This window comes from Brachypodium distachyon, chromosome 3, assembly GCF_000005505.3.
Source record: "Brachypodium distachyon strain Bd21 chromosome 3, Brachypodium_distachyon_v3.0, whole genome shotgun sequence".
NCBI classification, from domain to species: Eukaryota; Viridiplantae; Streptophyta; class Magnoliopsida; order Poales; family Poaceae; genus Brachypodium; species Brachypodium distachyon.
Genome location: NC_016133.3, coordinates 27,830,492 through 27,848,469, shown reverse-complemented (window position 1 = coordinate 27,848,469; position 17,978 = coordinate 27,830,492). Strand labels below are relative to the sequence as shown.

The 17,978-nt window shown below is 43.5% G+C and overlaps 2 protein-coding genes and 1 long non-coding RNA gene across 4 annotated transcripts; 2 read left to right on the top strand and 1 right to left on the bottom strand.

The window, feature by feature from the left end:
- The first annotated feature begins 769 nt into the window (after window positions 1-769).
- Window positions 770-3,507, top strand: LOC100832670 (TATA-box-binding protein 1). Its single transcript, XM_003573901.4, has 7 exons — window positions 770-1,173; window positions 1,908-1,995; window positions 2,099-2,221; window positions 2,363-2,407; window positions 2,494-2,586; window positions 2,915-3,090; window positions 3,176-3,507. Coding segments are annotated over exons 1-7 (708 nt in total). The 5' UTR covers window positions 770-991; the 3' UTR covers window positions 3,177-3,507.
- LOC112271608 lies at window positions 3,282-9,184 on the bottom strand. 2 transcript variants are annotated; one of them, XR_002964887.1, is made up of 3 exons: window positions 5,170-9,184; window positions 4,906-4,981; window positions 3,282-4,788 (listed from the first exon to the last, which is right to left on the bottom strand). It is a non-coding gene; the product is annotated as an uncharacterized LOC112271608 (long non-coding RNA). The 2 variants fall into 2 exon arrangements; XR_002964886.1 differs by having other exon boundaries at window positions 4,906-9,184.
- Window positions 9,185-9,811: 627 nt separating this feature from the next.
- LOC100832354 (probable serine/threonine-protein kinase PBL16) lies at window positions 9,812-12,431 on the top strand. The gene is made up of 5 exons (XM_003573900.4): window positions 9,812-10,332; window positions 10,692-10,993; window positions 11,216-11,351; window positions 11,454-11,714; window positions 11,811-12,431. The coding sequence occupies exons 1-5, from the start codon at window positions 10,269-10,271 to the stop codon at window positions 12,170-12,172; spliced, it is 1,125 nt and encodes a 374-aa protein (XP_003573948.1). The 5' UTR covers window positions 9,812-10,268; the 3' UTR covers window positions 12,173-12,431.
- Window positions 12,432-17,978: the final 5,547 nt, after the last annotated feature.

Here is a 17,978-nt window from a genome sequence, read left to right as displayed (position 1 = left end):
TGACGTAACACCAGGATTGCTGGCTAAGACTAGAGGAAGGACCCAAATGATGCTCTCATATCTCTTATTTTTTTTAATTTTGATATTTTTAACTATGTTTGGAAAATAACTAACGAAAATAACCGTTACTAATTTTTTCAAAGCGTCTTCTAATATTATTTTTAACCATGTTGGCTAAGGTCTTCTGATATATTTTCTTAGGCGGGGCAACGGCTTGGCTCGCCACTCGCCAGAACCGGCACTCCGGCACGGATGCTCCGCTACTGCTGCCCAGGTCGCTGCTCGCCAGGTCGAGAGGGCTCACTTCGAAGGAAGAATGCTGATGTCCTCACCAGATGCCTGGTATTTTTTTTAAAAAAAATCGTGGGTAATTTTTACCACTTGTTTTTCCAGGTATAACCGTATAAGAATTAGTCGGGACTCACATACGATGCGCACTCCCCAGATCCAAAGACACATCATTATCCCGACCTAGGCAAACAAGAAATTGCGAGATAAGGTTTAAATTAACCGGGATTAGATAGGTCAGGAGCTGAAAACCCGAGATTAGAATGTTAGAGTTTGATCCACACAAGTTATACAAGTTCAGTGTTCGAAGTAGACTTTTCTCAAGAAAAAAACAAGAGAAAACACAGCTCGACAAGTTCGGTCGGAGTCGCACTGGCTCCGGGTCCTACGACGAGACCCGCATCGACCGACCCAGTCCTTATCGGGCGCGACCAACCCGGACTTGAACTCCTCTATCTATAAATACCAGAGACCCGGCTCCCCCTCGCCGTATAAATCCGTCTCTCTCCTCTCGACCATCCCGACGAACCAAACCCTAACCCGCACCCTGATCCGCCGCCGCCACCCCTATCTCTCAGATCCATTCGCTTCCCTTCCCTCCCACCGGTCTCCTCCTCCGCATAAAGCAGGCCCCGTTCAAAAATCTTGCCTCCAGATCCGCACCGGGAGGGATCCTGCGGCGGTTCTTGGGTCGCCAGATCGGATGGCTGCGGCTGCGGTGGATCCGATGGTTCTTGGACTGGGGACTAGCGGGGGTGCGAGCGGGAGCGGGAGCGGAGTGGTGGGCGGTGGCGGTGTCGTGAGAGGAGGAGCGGGTGCGGTGATGGAAGGGGCGCAGCCGGTGGATCTCGCCAGGCACCCCTCCGGCATCGTCCCCGTCCTCCAGTGAGTGCCCGCCACCGAATCCACCCAAGATGACGATGGCCTGTGTTTACGCTCTGAATGAAACCTAAATGTGACACCTAATTTGGACGTACTTTGTAGATCTTAACGTTCTGGGGTAGGGAATCGCGCGTTTATCTAATTTAGAGATGGCTTGGCTTGCTGCCCGTTATTTCTTTGGGGTATTGTGATTTGCACGATTCACCCAGGGTTTCGAGTTCTTGTTTGCCCGAACGTATTGGCTATTGCGGTGATTGTTGGGCGTGGTATCTGGCTAATTCTTTGATCTTCCTTCGGAAGTTCTGGTCTCTGAATGTTTGGCATGCTATCTGTAGTTAGGATGGTATGTGCAGCAGTAATCTTCTTGAAGTAAATGCACGAGGTCATATTTGCCAACATGATAGGTGAATTCTTTCCTGGTATCCAATATTTATGTACAAAAAATCGAACTGAATTTAGTTGTATGGTTTATACCAATATCCTTGTATCGGTATTGGAAAAAAAATGTTACAGTAGCTGCTGAGTTTATTTATCTTCCAACACAGTGTCCTGCTGTCAATGTATTATTGATAGTTCAACATTTCGTTTCTGCTAGTTCCTGCTGAAAATGTTTCTGGGCTTCTGCGATAGGTTAACAATATACTTCACTGCAGGATTATCTGACATGAACCTTGGCCTTGAATAAGATGATTGTCCAAAGTATTCTGTTCTGATCAATGTTTTGCTTCATGACTCAGGAACATTGTGTCAACAGTTAATCTGGACTGCAGGTTGGATCTGAAACAAATTGCCTTGCAGGCCCGTAATGCAGAGTACAATCCTAAGGTACTATTCAAGCATCTGATGCTCCCACCCCCCCTCTCCTCCATTTTAAGCTAAAACAAGCATTAAATTTAGTATCTGGATTTGATATTTGCTCTTTGAACAGCGTTTCGCTGCGGTTATTATGAGGATAAGGGACCCGAAGACCACAGCACTTATATTTGCTTCAGGAAAGATGGTGTGCACTGGAGCAAAGAGTGAAGAACACTCAAAGCTTGCTGCCAGGAAGGTAAAAGCCAATGTCATACAATTGGCAACACATGCTTAGGAATTTGGCTATTTCATTACGCAGAGAGAATATAATCAATGATACTTTTTTCAGCTTTTGCTGAATTGCAATATGACACTGTTGTCTTGTCTGCTATCGCAGTATGCACGAATTGTCCAAAAGCTTGGCTTCCCAGCTACGTTCAAGGTAGTGCATATTTTCACTTGCCTCTTTTTTTGTTGTTGCCGTTTCTTTTTTAATCTCTTGACATAATTGATTGTGGTGATGATCAGGATTTCAAGATCCAGAACATTGTTGCCTCATGTGATGTCAAATTTCCTATACGTCTTGAGGGCCTTGCTTATTCCCATGGTGCCTTCTCTAGTGTAAGTTGACTATTTAACTTAAATTCAAATGCCTCAAGGTGTACCCTTTTTAGCTATCAGTTAAGAGTGATATAAGACATTATCTTTGTTTGCATTTGCATACCTTAATCTCATGTACTCCCTCCGATCCATAAAAAGTGTTGCCCATTTTGTACTAAGTTAGTACAAATTTTGTACTAAGTGGACGACACTTTTTATGGGTCGGAGGGAGTAGCTCATTGGCCCGCCCTTTTGTGGTGATCATGCTTTTCTCTAGTTTTGTTTCCCTTGTGCCATGTAGAATGCACATGATAATTTTGCTAACCTGGTGGTTGCTTCATATCAACAGTATGAGCCAGAGCTCTTCCCTGGGTTGATTTACCGCATGAAGCAGCCAAAGATTGTGCTCCTGGTATTTGTCTCCGGCAAGATCGTTCTCACTGGTGCGAAAGTGCGTGATGAGATATATGCTGCCTTTGAGAACATATACCCGGTGCTAACTGAGTATAGGAAATCTCAGCAGTGGTAAGCATGTTGTATTTCATCTTCTTTTGTCATTCCATAGGTACATAAGCTGTATTTTCTGGTGTATGACATGAGTTATCAACAGAGAGGAGGATCCACATCTGCAAAATTGGGGTTTCCTTCTGCTTCTGTACATAGAAGAACTAAAAGACCTGACTGCCAAATTTTTCAGACGTTCGTGTCCACGTCTCTCTTTTTTCCCTTTGTTCTGTGGAAGGACGACTAGGTTTAGGAGACCAAATGCGCAAAGAAGAGATTATGTAAACAATCTGGGCAAAGGATTCTTTGATAACTGAATGCTGACGTGCAACTAAGGCATGTTAGTTGGATCATGTTATTCTGTAAATATATGACTAATTGTGCTGTACTGTTCGGTCATGGGAGCGTGAAAATGATATGAGAAAAAGTTCTGCGGCACATCAGTTTTGGTGTTACTTTATACTTTACGTAATGAAGGTTGGAATATCATGTTAATTGCAGGCAGGGCGAAGAATTCTGTTAATAGCAAAATTGATGGGTCAAATGTTTTAGATTTGCTTCAAATCTGAACTTAGTGAAAAGTACTTGGTCCTATGCATACAGCGGATTAATTCTTTCTCCTTTTTGACGGATTCAACGATTTGGCACCAGTATGGTTTTACTTAGATTTGCATCCCAGCGGATCTCATAACTGACAAAATCATGAAATCCGTTTTGAACTGTTTTCAGTGCACAGCACAAATCTATCCAACAGTCATCTACTCTATACAGTTTTTCCAATAAGAGTGGCTTTGTACTACAACGAGTCGCAAGGAAAAGTTCAAATTACACAGAGAAACGATCAGATTTTCTTAACGAAACCAACAAATTACTTTCAAACATTCGGAGGTGTGCAGAGAGCAGAAGATATTCTGCAGGATATTTAGCAGATCAAACTCGAGATTATCACTTCTTTTCCTTTTTTTTAGAACGGAGCTCTTGTATTAAACAGGGAGTAGAGTCACATCATGCTGTAAGCATGTAGACAGAAATTCAGGCACCCTATCGGTCCACATGACCAAGCGACTGTCATGGGATGCAGGCTTGGGCGCTTGGCACCCATTAGAAATCTCTACTCATCTCCTTCACCGCCGAGAGGATACAAGACACGGCCGGACGCAGGTAGGCACCTGTGTTCCACATTATCACTTTTGCTATTCACCCAGACTTGCACCCAAAGAATTTCAGCCGGGTTAAGAATGAAAACGACCATTATACACTGCACAGGAAACTGATTGTAATCGCAAATGACATCATGCAGACAGAAACATAGATCCACCAGCGAATCCACTAGAAAGGGGGCGTGCAGGCAGGCACAACATAAAAGCGAATGTTTAAAATTGCAATCATATGTAGTGTAGTTGTTCCTTTCCTGGTTTTTTGTTTGGCCTCTGCTTTGGTTGTTTTGTTAGCTTGTAGGGTTTTCGTTAGCCTAGATGTGGTTTTTGTTCGGTTTTGCTGGGTCGCTTGCGCCTTCTTTGTGTTCTTCTAATACAAGACACACATATAAGAGAAAAAATGCGAGTGTTTAACAATGCAAGCATATGGTTATGTAAGAATGGGCCAGTTATCAAACAAAGTACCATATGGTTTGGATCTTGAAAATCTTGATAAACCACAATCAATGGTATATGGATCCAGTCACCCTCACTGCAGCATCGAAGCACCTATGTCTCCTTTCTGTATAAAAAAGGTACCCAATAACAATCTGGTACGATGGTCTTAAGGCGATTGACTAAATAAAAGTACATGATGAAGCTTAAGTATGTGGTTTGGTTACTGTACTGGATCACACACCTACACTTTTCACAAGAGACTCCACCTGCTTTCAGAAAAGGATTCCACGGAGAGAGGGGGGTTGGGGGTGCAGCAACTTAACATTCAACATTTCAACCACAAAGATAACGATAATGGTCAGAGTGAACACAAACAAGCAGATCAATGATAACATTAAAGGTCAGAGGTACACATAAACAAGCTGATCTGTGAGCCAGAAGCCCAGAATGCCTCTATCATTAGACCTCTATAGAAATTATTCTGATAAATAAGTAGAGCTAGTACCTGCCACATTAGTGCCATCAGCAACACCAGTGATGATTGTAAAGCATTTGACTTGACAACTGTACGTAATACCTGGACAATATTCCAGGCTCTTGTTTATGAAACAAACAAACAATCAGATGACCAATCAAGAGTTTGGATTAAGCCATGTGCCTCTAGTCAGATTAATGAACACTGAGAACAGTTTATCTCATGCATATGAGTTCTTCCACTGCTGATGTTATTTCATCCAGTATTTTAACAGAATAACCGATGCCAATGCCAATACTACTAAAATTAGCATTGGACTTTCCAAAACCAACTATGATGCTCTATTTGCAGGTATGATCAAGAATTGTAATTACATTATTACATTCCAGGAGTAAAAAGAAAGTAAGATGTCTAATATATGTGCAAAAACACTAAAAAAAATGTTCGTTGCTTTTGAAATAGACTGGAATATCTATACCATGTAAAATTACAAATAAAAGAAAACACCAATACAAAGAGCTAAAGAAACACATTATGTTGGGCATTTAGGTCTTCTTCACTATCATGTACTTTTGTGTATTTGGCATTTAGGCCCGGGGTTGTTTGGTGGCGTTGGTTGTAATGTTAGTATAGTGGCCATTGGCCGTGTTCTTGTTTTGAGTGATCGGTTGTATTGGCCTGTTCTTGGGCTTGTAAATACATTCTTTCTATCAATAAATCAAGACACAAGCTTTGCGTTTTCTCGAAAAAAAAAGAAACACATTATGTTACCGATAACATCTGCTGCCTTGAGTTGCAAATTATTTTACTTGCATTTAAGTAATAAAAAGTTACCGGTGAGACTTAGTTGAAAGAGTTTCCCTAACCTCCCAAAATTGGACTTCCTTCTTAATTTAACCTTCCGATCTCTATGTTAAGAATATGCTGACAAAGTTGGCCTAATTTATTTGTTTTCACTAACCCTAGATCCTTTCCCTTGATAAAAATAAATTCTGTCCTATTGAGCGAGCTCCATCGTGTGTTATTTACTTAAAAACAACCCAGCAAAAACTCAGCAGCGGACGAATAGAACATACTATGTTGCTATTGTTCCTTGAAGATGAGTTCTTCTATGTTTGTTGTATCATGGCTCACAGAAATATATGAAACAGGCAGTGGAATTTGACTCATTAATGTTGGTGTTGTATAATCATATAGTTTGATTACCAGCCAGCCAGTTATCAACAGTTGGTAGCTACTCATTCCAAAAAGAAAAGCACCAGTTGGTCCTTTGTGGATGATATTTTTGCTTAAAGAACACTCTTTATAACCAACTAGTCTAGTATAGCACACCCTTTATGGAATTGCAAGCTCAGTCTATCACTTTCTGAATCCCTTATTGGCATAAGAATAAGATAGATATGTCCAATGCTGAGCTCTAAGTTATCGGTTTAAGGTGTTATTTGTTCTGTAACAAAGAAAACACACATGTTAGCATATCCAAGGATCCCAGGTATGTGTCTTGTTTTCCCCTGATCCCTCGACAAAGCGAAATTATCTAGAGAATACAGTCTTAACTTATTAGGTACTGATCCCCGCAACCAAAAAAAACTTCTTAGGTACTGATAAGAAATACTTGAAAAACACTGTAAAAGCACATCTGTGGCCAGAAGGAAAAAAACAATTTAATATGATTAAATAGGGATGAAGAGATCTGTTAAAAAGCAAGAAAAGACCAGCGTGAGAACAGAACTTTGTGCTTTTAGACCTAATGGCGGCATTTGACCCTTCACAGTATCTTTGAAGAGGCAGGTAGGATAGGGAATTAATTTTTTGCTCCAGTCCATATATGATGAAAGATAAGCAGGGTCTCACAGAACTAAAAAATATCTTGATTAATTTTTTTAGTGTTCACACCATTTAAGAAACTCTGCTTCAATAAAATAGAAATAACTGCCCATAATCTTATACACTTCCGGAACAAGTAATGATACAGACCATAACATTCAAAAATGATGCAAAACAGCCTGTGCAGGTTTCAATGATCACAAAGCAATCAACATGCTGAAATTTGATTTTCTTGGTTCTAAAAATGCAGGTGGAAACTGAAAATATACCAGTTACTAGGCCTCAAATATGATGAACTCTGGGCAGATAACGATCAATAGCACCAAATTATGTGTACTTGATTGCTTAGGTATTCTGGCGAGTTAAAATAAAGGAACCCACACTGCTCTTAAGTCGCAATCGGAGCCAATGAGAGATAACTGGATAAGTTTTTATATTAAAAAGATGAAGCTAAAGAAACTTACCCTGCAAGCACTATTGTGGGTGAATTCAGGTAGTTGTCCTTTTCATACTTTTTGAGTGGCTCTAAAAAAAATAGGGTTTTCTAGTAGCAGACAAAGATAATGCCTCATGTGTCCCATTTCCTTAGAATCATGCCAATGAAAAATGCAAATGTAAGAAATATAACTTACAATTCCACACAAGAATAGCACAATAATATAGCCTGACAATCTCAATTGATGCTGATTGGTGACACGAGCAACGAGTTATACCACCACCAAGTGAAGCATTATAGTTCAGTTTTGGGATTCTTTTAATGTGTGCAATATTCCATCAGAATATTTAGTTGTTGCAAGTCATCATCCTAATTAATGTACTTTAAAGATATCCTACAATAAGCAATTTGAGCAACTGGCATGAGAATGATAGTAGCCTTCTAAAAGTTTCTGTAGTTTGTAGTATAATCTATGTCTGTCTCACTGTATGGCCCACTCAAGGCAAAATGCTAACCTACATAGCATCTCCAAAACATCGTACTGATGTGTGAACATTCCAGCCAATATAATTATCCTCCTCACTGGCCAAGGACAACACTGCCGGCAGTTCGGCAGCCTCAGACATGCAGGTGATTGCACAAAATTCCGAATACAAGCTAGCTGACTTCGTCCAGAATGGCAAATGGCAGGCGATTGTAAGGGGGAAAAAAAGAATATGTGTGCCATTATGACACTTAAAGTCACAATCTGCAGAAACCAGAACCTCAAGCCTCATAGGCACCCAGTCAAACATGTGGTGGGCACATCAAACAAGCGCTGCCCACCGCCGTAGGCTAGCAAGATTGTCCTCGACCCAGGTAAAACAGCTAAGACTTTGCCCCTGGAATTCTAACCTGATTCCAACAAGTAAAGTTCCATTTCAGAAACCTATCCTGATCACTCATGGTGCACTATTTCTTCACCGGCATTAACACAAATCCACCGGTCAAAACAAACATTCAATTAAAATCTGAGTGGCAGAATGAACACCAAACACCTCCCCCAAGCTGCAGAACCTACCAAGAACGAGACTCCTGGTGTCTGGGTCCAACACATCCCTATGATCACAAAACTTGGAATCCTCCAGACCACTACGAGGAGGTGGCCGGCCGGGCCGGGGCTACCTTTCTTGATTCGCGAAACTGTGAAAAAGCAAAAGGATGTTTTCTGGTAGATATAACCAAGGAGAGGGGGTTGGTGATGACTCGGTGCAGATCGGTGGAAGACCGCTGGTGGTTGTCCACGTCGCCTCCCATAACCCAAAGGAGTGGCCGAAGATGACGATACCGACGCGGATTTTGGAAAAAAGTTCCAAATAAATCGCCGTCGCTGTCGGGCTACAGGCTACAGCAGGGCTCCTGCGAGGATGGCAACGGCCTGCCGGCCGCCCGCCCCCAATGGCCAATGGGGAAAAGATTTTGAGCCGTGGGCTCGGTGTCGTCACGGTCACCGGTGGCAGGAAGACGCACGGAAACGTTGAGATCGTGGATCAAATTGGGAAAAGGGGGTGAGCGCGAGGTGACCTGCACTACTCGTCGTCGTCGCCGTCGTGGTCTGCGTCCGCACATCAATGCGGTGAGGTCGATGAAGGCGCCATGGCGCTTCCTCGCGAAGTACAGAGGGTCCGCGCAAGGTACAGAGGGAGGGAGTTCAATCAGGTATCCCTGAGAAAGAAAGAAAAAAGGCAGACGTGGACGACCAATGCACTCCTGTTGACCAACCAAGACCTTTTTATGCCTGTACTGCTCCTGGAAAGCAAATATCCATATACGCCACTTACATGAATTGCTTTCCAGCAAAGCTAGTGAAAAACCGAGAGAAATTAAAGGGTCGATGCATGCATCCAGAGACGCTAATCCCTCCATTTGGTCCGGTTACGTGGACCAGGAGTAGGATAATCATATGGCTTTCTTCTCTTTCTTTACGGCTTTCCAAACCGATGAAAGCATAGAAATAGGGCATGTTTCACTAATCCTGTAGTCTATGGATTGAAAGCACAAGGAGGTAGGAGAGATGAGATATCTATAAGATTAATTCTGGGGAGGCATATCTTTGTTCCAAAGGTAGACGTTTCCTATCTATGACCAGAACCAAACGAAATTAGGAAAAGTTCCAAAGCGTTACTCCAAGGCTTTTGTGTCCAGAGATAAGCAACGGTGTTCGTTGGTATTCTATATTGGCACCAATTTGGCACACGAAATGCCCGTACGGACCAAACATTGCACATTCTGCTCTCCGCTACCAGAACAGGGCAACTGCCATGCATACATGCAAATTCTCGATGCTTTGGCTTAGCGTTTATTTAGTGGCTTCTCATCATTAAAGGTCATGATAAAGGGAAGAAAGTGATGGCTCACTTGAAGCGTACTACTGCCCTTTTGATTGCTCTTCTTTCCTTCCTGCTGCTGGCTGCTGCTGTTGGAGAAGTAGCAGTACCAAGTACCAACCCCCCTCTTTCTCTATCTATCTCCTTCCTCTTCCGTTTCTGAACCAACTTGGAACTCTCTCTCCTCCGCTTTGGCTCCTTCCCTTTTTTGTTCGCGACCAAGGCTGGTTTGAGCGTCGTCCTGATCCACGTCAACTCTTGAGCGCCGCATATAGAGACAGAGTGATCGTCTTCTTCCTTTCCTATCAGGATATTCGCTCTTGCTGTGGTCCAAAGAAGAGCAGAGAACTTGCAGAGCTTCTCATCAATCGATCTCTGCACTCTTTAATTCCCCCTGTGCCTTCTTCTTCTTCTTCTTCTTCTTCTTCTTCTTCTTCTTCTTCTTCTTCTGGGTGTTGTTGGTGGCATATATAGAAGAGTGGGAATAAAGGCTGTTTCTAATGGGTAACTGCTGGTTTGGGGGGAGCTCCTACATTAACAGAGTCTCCTCGACTGTGAAGTCAGGTGAGCAAGCAAACACTCCTCTTAATTAATTTCCTGCTCTGATTTCTTCCGCGTGATTATTCAGTTTTATTATGTGTTTCCTGACCCCCAAAATTCGGAACAATATGTCGTTTTTTTCTGTCAAGAGCGTAATTCCTAATTAGGCACTCTGTTTCAGTCCTCTAGAGAAACGGATTCTTTCCTGAAATTTCCTTTTTAGGTTTATCTGTTGATAATCAGCTTATCCATGGAAAGAAAAAAAAGAAGACAAGGATAGATTTTCTTTTTGCTGGGAAAAAGGGCGTTATATTGGCAGTTTGACACGATATAATTGAGTTGGTTATGGTGTCAATTTGACAGCTGATCCACATGTACTACAGAGACTCCAAAGATCCAGAGCCCATCGGAGAGGGACCGGAGCGGGGAGAGCAAGCTGCCGTCGAACGCGAGGGAGGTGGAGGCCATGCGGCTGGACTCGGCGGCGCGGAACCCGCTAACGGCCTTCTCCTTCGATGAGCTCAGGAAGGTAACCGACGGGTTCCGGCGGGACTCGCTGATCGGCGGCGGTGGCTTCGGCAGGGTGTACAAGGGTGCCGTCGTCGCGGCCACGGGCGAGCGCCTGCAGGTCGCCGTCAAGGTGCACGACGGGGACAACAGCTTCCAGGGCCACAGGGAGTGGCTGGTTAGTCAGTCCCTCTAACAGCGACCCCATACCTCTCCTAAATTCTCACTGATTAATCACAACACCACTTGTAGTAGTAAAACTTCAATTTTTGTATACCGATTGGTAGTGATTTCGTAAGACTAGACATCCTGCAGGTAATAGCAGATAACCACTAGTGTAACAACAACAACACGGAGTAAGTAATTTCCTGAAGTTTAACTGATTGATATATTTGTGTAGGCGGAGGTGATCTTCTTGGGGCACCTGTCGCACCCGAACCTGGTGAAGCTGGTAGGGTACTGCTGCGAGGGCGACCACCGGGTGCTCGTCTACGAGTACATGCCGCTCGGCAGCGTCGAGTCGCACCTCTTCTCCCGTACGTCTCCATTGCATATTTACTTGCACAGCGGCCTCCGGTCGGCACCAATGCGTGCCACTTGTGAGTTGTGAATGAAACATTATCTGTGGTTGGTCACAGGGGTGATGGCGCCGCTGCCGTGGGCGACGCGGATGAAGATCGCGCTGGGCGCGGCCCGTGGGCTGGCGTTCCTCCACGAGGCCGAGAAGCCCGTCATCTACCGGGACTTCAAGACCTCCAACATCCTCCTGGACGCCGACTTCAACGCCAAGCTCTCCGACTTCGGCCTCGCCAAGGACGGGCCCGTCGGGGACAAGTCCCACGTCTCCACGCGCATCATGGGCACCTACGGCTACGCCGCTCCGGAGTACATCCTCACAGGTTCAATTCATTCACATGCTTCCTCATTATACATTCGAGCTTCTTCTTTTTTTGTTTTAATTCCCGTGAATTTAAGCAATGTGTTTATGTTCCCAGGACACCTGACGGCGATGAGCGACGTGTACAGCTACGGGGTGGTGCTGCTGGAGCTGCTGACGGGCCGCAAGTCGCTGGACAAGTCCCGGCCCGTGCGCGAGCAGACGCTGGCGGACTGGGCGCTGCCGATGCTGACGCACAAGAAGAAGGTGATGGGGATCGTGGACCCGAGGATGGGAGCAGACCAGGATTGCCCCGCCAGGTCCGTGCAGAAGGCCGCCATGCTCGCATACCACTGCCTCAGCAGCAACCCCAAGGCGCGGCCGCTCATGCGAGACATCGTCGCCTCCCTCGAGCCGCTGCAGCACCCACCGCTCGTCGCCGCTGCTGTTTCTGCCGACGTCGACTCGCTCTCCGCCTGACTGATCGACCCTGTAGGATCGGATCGGCTCTGACGATTGTGTGTGGACGCAAGCTGGAGTTCATGTGCAAATATGTGATAATTGGCGTAGTGTAGCAGGCAGGTATAGCGTTCTTGGTCTTGTCATTGACTGTCCGGGTTGTGGGTCTCTGCTTGCTTGGTTCACTCATGAAAGATTGATCCCCGTAAACAGACAGACCTGTAGAAAGTAAAGTAAAACGATTTTGATATTGAGAAGTTACATGTTTTTTAGTTGAAAATCAGTCGACCACCGTCAGATCTTAATCCAACTATATCATATGAGAGATGGAAGAGTGGAAAATGGCACTCGGATCTTAGTCCACGACCACGATGGGTCAACTGAGATTTAATACCGTTTACTTCAAAACCAAGTGACTAACAAATATCCACACCCACCCTTCTCGAGTTTTGGTGTCGTCTGGTGTAGTTTATCTGCGGTTGGTTGTCAAACCAAGTAGCACAACCCATTTTTTTTTTGTCCATTAAAGTGTTGGCGTACTTCTACCTTGACGTGATAATTTCGTTTCTGAATGTAACGTAGCGGCAGACAACGCCACACTGGGTTAGGCAGGCACAATTTTATTTTACAGCAAGGCAGGCACAGTTGATCGAAACTCGATAGGCGTGGGCTGCAATGGCAGAGGTGCTATCTAACCCGTTACGAGTATTGAACTCGATCTCCAGTGTGGCCCCCCAGCATGGAGTTGACAGAATTTGGCCCAGATGACTAGTATCGTCCTCATATTTCCTCTTCTTTTTATACGAAAAGATAGCACCTGCTTCCATTAGTTCATATCAATATTTAATACTCCTTTCGTCCAACAAAAAATGTCTCAACATTGTCCAAATTTGAATGCATCTATACACTAAGTCATGTCTAGATACATTCAATTTCTTTTTTGTTGGACGGAGGAAGTATTTAAAATTTTCAAGTCTAGTTTTTTTTTTGAAGATTTAAGTGACTCAAATTTGTCCAAATATGGATGTATGTATGTTCAAAAAGCGTTTATATACATGTAATATTTCGTCGCTTAACGTGGGACGGATAGAACATGAGTGATTAATGTCATATTTTTATCAGTCATGCACTCGTGCTATAGTTTTTTACGTGGGACGGAGAGAGTATGAGTGATTAATGTCATACTTTTATCAGTCATGCACTCGTGCTATATATATATATATATTTTTTTTTGTGCAGGGAGCAAAGCAGCAACCGGTCTATGTTTGGTTTGTAGATGCGCGTTGTCTAGTTGTAGTTTTCTCGTTGACTGTTCTAGCTAGTGGCATACATACACCTGAACTATAGCTTACCTTGTCTATTTTGTGGCGTAGAAATGGGTGGCAACTTGATGTTCTCTTAAAAATGACTATTTGCAATATCTGGTTGTTGTTTTGTTCTTCAGCTCCAACACACAGTATATCCAAAACTGTCTTTTTTTTTAGAATATCCAAAACTGTCTATGATACCGGGAGTGAGTGTGAGTGCTTAAGTGTTGCCAAACTTCTTCTGTAGCTGCGCAGCAGCACACCATGCTGTCGCGGCGCATAATCCTGCAAATCTCGTGCATTTGTTGCAACACTGTTGGGTCTGACCTCGCGTGGAGGATACAGCCCCCGCCCATACAATAGCTAGCAATCTCACGGTGCGCATCATTGCAGAAGCAGGGCAAATCGAGGGCATCTCACATGACTTTCAATATCGTATCCAAATCTGCATGATGGCTGCTTCTTCTGCGAGCTAGTAGTCGATCAGCTAGGCTCTAGAATCTTTTTTATACATTCTGTTATGCGAACTCGCATGCATCTGCGAATTATTGTGATATAAACATGGTGGCAGCTTATTTTCTAAAAAACAATTCGAGATTAAGTTAGTCGATTTTATTTTATTTTTTGCAATTTTGATGTGCAATGATGACTTCATAGATCAAGCTAGTAACTGTTTTCGCTCCATCTGGAAGTTCCCCATGTTCTGTTCACGAAAGATCCACAAATGCATGTACGTATCAGGTCCTACGATTTCTCGAAAAAAGAAAAAAAATTATCAGGTCCTACGATGTCGAATCCGTAGATCGTTTTCTTTACTTTTCTCGCGACTTAATTATTGCACGGCAGTTCAACTGTTAATTTTCTCATTAAAGTCTATGCTAATGGTAGTAACTTGCAAACTAAGATCCCAAGCTAGTGCCATACCCGTCATATATCACTGTTCCTTCTTGCTAAAAAGAGACAGAATTAAAAAGGAGGGAGCTGCAGAAAGCTGATGGGAGAAGGGTGTACAATCGAAATCCCAAAACAGAATATGAATTCTTTCTCTTGTTCTTGATGATATTGTAATGGAATGGCGAGCCTATTTCTTCGTTTTTTCGCCAACAAATCCGAACTATTTTGAAAAATAGAAGAATAGATAAAATTCCAATGGCCGTTGGACATGATTCGATTCGACGTTGAAGAATCAAGAATTTTCCTATCTTTTTTACCGTAAGTATTCATTTAATCTTAATCCTTGTGGAGTGAAAAAGACCCTATACTGAATCTACACATACTTACTGACGATATCCATACATGACTTGTTTTTGGTAATCGACGAGGATTACCAAAATATTGATATTCGGTCGCATGATAAACATCAGTACTCCAATGCATTTCGCCGTCTGATTCGGAATAAATATGTTTTTGTACCCTTTCTTTAAAATGTAAAGTGGACGTTCCGGCACGAATCTCCGCAATTACTTGTTCGGATTTTACATATTGATCATTTTGCACTAGAAGTTATTTTAAAAGCGCATGTTGGTCTTATCCGACCGAAGGCTCAACCTGTTCTTCGCAAGGCGCAAAGTAATTTCCGAGTGACACGACGAGGATCAGTATCAGCCTTAGCCTAGCTATCGGTACTGCGTGTTCGCCAGCGCGCGAGCAGCATCGATCGCCGCTGTGCTCCATGCAGAGACCGACCAAAAGGCGGATGAAGTATCAGTGTGGATCGTGGACGTGTCTAAATAGTTGTTGATGCAGGTGCTGTGCCTTCCAATTCGTTGGCATATTCACGCGCGATCTGAGTGCCGCAGGCCACTCGGGAAAAAACAGCGCCCTGATCTGCCCGGTCGGATCCAGGCCCTCATATGCTACTGCTGTCCAGTCGTAGCGGCTCATCTAGCAACAGCAACAAGGTACTGAAAATCGATGGGGCTTTCCCGATCGGATCGATCTTGCAGGGGAATCCAGGTACTGCTCATGCTGAACACGTTCTGCACGACCGGAACTTTTCGGTGCAGTGAAAATACTTTGTCAGTGTGATCGAAATAATCTTCTGTTCAGCGCTGTAAAACGCACGTGCAACCTGTATACAAATAATACAGATGAACATGCAGCTGATATTCTGCATGGTTTAAGGACATCTTTGATTAGCGGGGTTTCAAAAACACATGAAGAAGAAGAAGAAAAAGAGTTGTATAGGAAAATTTTCTTAAGATTAAAATTCTCCAAAACTCCTTCTGGTGCAGTGAATTTTGTTTTGTCTTCATATTTTGCCGATGGTCTTCGCATCTTCGTGTTTCTGATTATGTCTTCCGATCTATCTAGCCGGATCTACAATAGTCATCGCCTCTTTGTTGTGATCTTCTTTGTGATGTTGGTCCGTTTCTCATATCACTGTCGCCGGCGACTTCCGGACTGCTAAGCCAACTAAATTTTCGTGGCATCGACATAGTTCAAAGGACAGGCAACATCGATTTCTACTCACAGAGCGTCACAACGAGTGCAAGAGAAAGATGTTTTTTCTTCGAAGGACTTGTGTGTTCTTTTTAAGATGGTCCTACAAAAGTTGATTGATTTATACATGGTCTTTGGCATTCTAAGACAAATGGTTACACAAAGCTGATCTCATTTAATGGAGCAAATCCAACACAATTTTGGGCACGACATTTATTGGATAATAACAGGCAAGCACAATGTACGTGTGGGAGCAAATCAGCACAATTATGACTGCAACAGGACAATCCGGGGAGGAATTCAGAATTATATTGAAAGGAATAAATAAGACAAAAATCGTACACAAATACATGTACATTGAAAGGCATATGTATCTCATTGAATTTTCTATACCCTAGTTCAGCTTGCTCCAAAAGAAAACTTTGGTCATCGAGAGTTCAAACCGAAGAGTAGAAAAGAAAGAGGGGATGCACGCGAAGATAGGAGAGGAATATAGTTGTGTTAAAACTGAACCTTACATCCTGTGATCGGTCTCCTCTTGTGGCAAATAAACGCATTCCATGGCAGTAATAAAAAAAATACTCCACTACATATGAAATTAAATAATAGCCTCGTCGGAGGGAAGCCCCGCGCCACTTCAGTGGGCATACTTTCTTCTGGTGCATGAACATGTTTTCTCTTCTGCGTCGTTGGAGCAGGAAGATGTTTGCTGGTGCATAGACATGTTTTCTCTTCTGTGTCGTTGGAGCAGGAAGATGGTGCGGCCTATCCGGCTCCAATGCTCTGGGCCTATCTAGCTTGGCTACGTAGCTTGTTCATTGTTAATGTTTCTATATCGCTTTTCTTGATATAAGTCAAGCTTTGTTCGGGTTTTGGGTCCGATTTTTTCTTATAAATGAGGTCAACTTTTTCTTCATACACATTGCAGAAACGTCTCATCCTTCTAACAAGGTGGTGTATTAACAAAAAAAAATCTTATATAAAGGATATTTTCCAATGTTGCAATTATTCTATATCAATAACCAAACCTAAAAATAAGTGACTGGACCATAGCATATAATAAATAATGACAATAAAATCAGAAACGCCCCCTAAACCCTCCACACCTCGTACCCAACGGTCGGCATGATTTTCCCTCATTCCCGAAAAAATTAGTAATGAGGCCCGCCTTCCGGGTTGGGAATCGACGGGCCACCTTGTCCAAGATGGGGATGGAACATGGAGGTGGACATGGGCGTAGCTCAAACAAACGTTTACCTGATGTATCTTATAAAGATAGCACAAATTCTTTTAGGTTTGCAACTTTGCAAGTTAGAGTTATGGCTGCCTGATGCACATTTCCCATTTCAACCTGATGCATTAGCTTTATAAAACTCATAATTAGCATGAAAAATTTCTTTTTACCCTGATGCATGTGCATCAGGTCAGGTATAGCCTGCGCAGATCCTGGAGGTGGGCTTTCAGCTGCATGATCTCGTGAGACAACGGAAGACCCAAGTAATTTGTGGATTGTGGGGATCCGCTTGATATCGGGGCGTGCGAGTCTGCGAGATGACCTCACCGTCACCCCAAATCCCCAATAGAGCATTTCTCCCTTCCAAAAAAAATAGAGCATTTCTCGAAGTTGTTGGTGCACAACTCCCCTCCAAAGCACTCAAGGACCAAGCGCGCAAGAGTGAGATATCCTCAGCCGTTTCTTGTTTTCCAGCTGACACTGAGCAGCGCTCACGCCTTCTCGCATTACCTTTTTTTGCTTTGGCTCATTCGACTGCCAGGTAAGACAACTGATGAAGCGTTTCTAACCTTCTATTCGAATCACATGCATGGCATTTCTACTCGGGAAGAACAAACATCTAACGTATTTTGGCTTTGGCACAGAACTACCTCTACACCTATGTGGTCTCACGCCAGAGCCAGACCGTAAAACCAATAAAAAAGGTACCGCTGGCGTGATTTGATCTTTGGTCCCCATATGATTAATTCATTTATCTTTTGAATATTCAGGAGGCACGCTGGCCAGAATGCGTGCGTGTGAAGTGTACACGCATACGCCCTTGTAATGGAAAAAGAAACTGTCT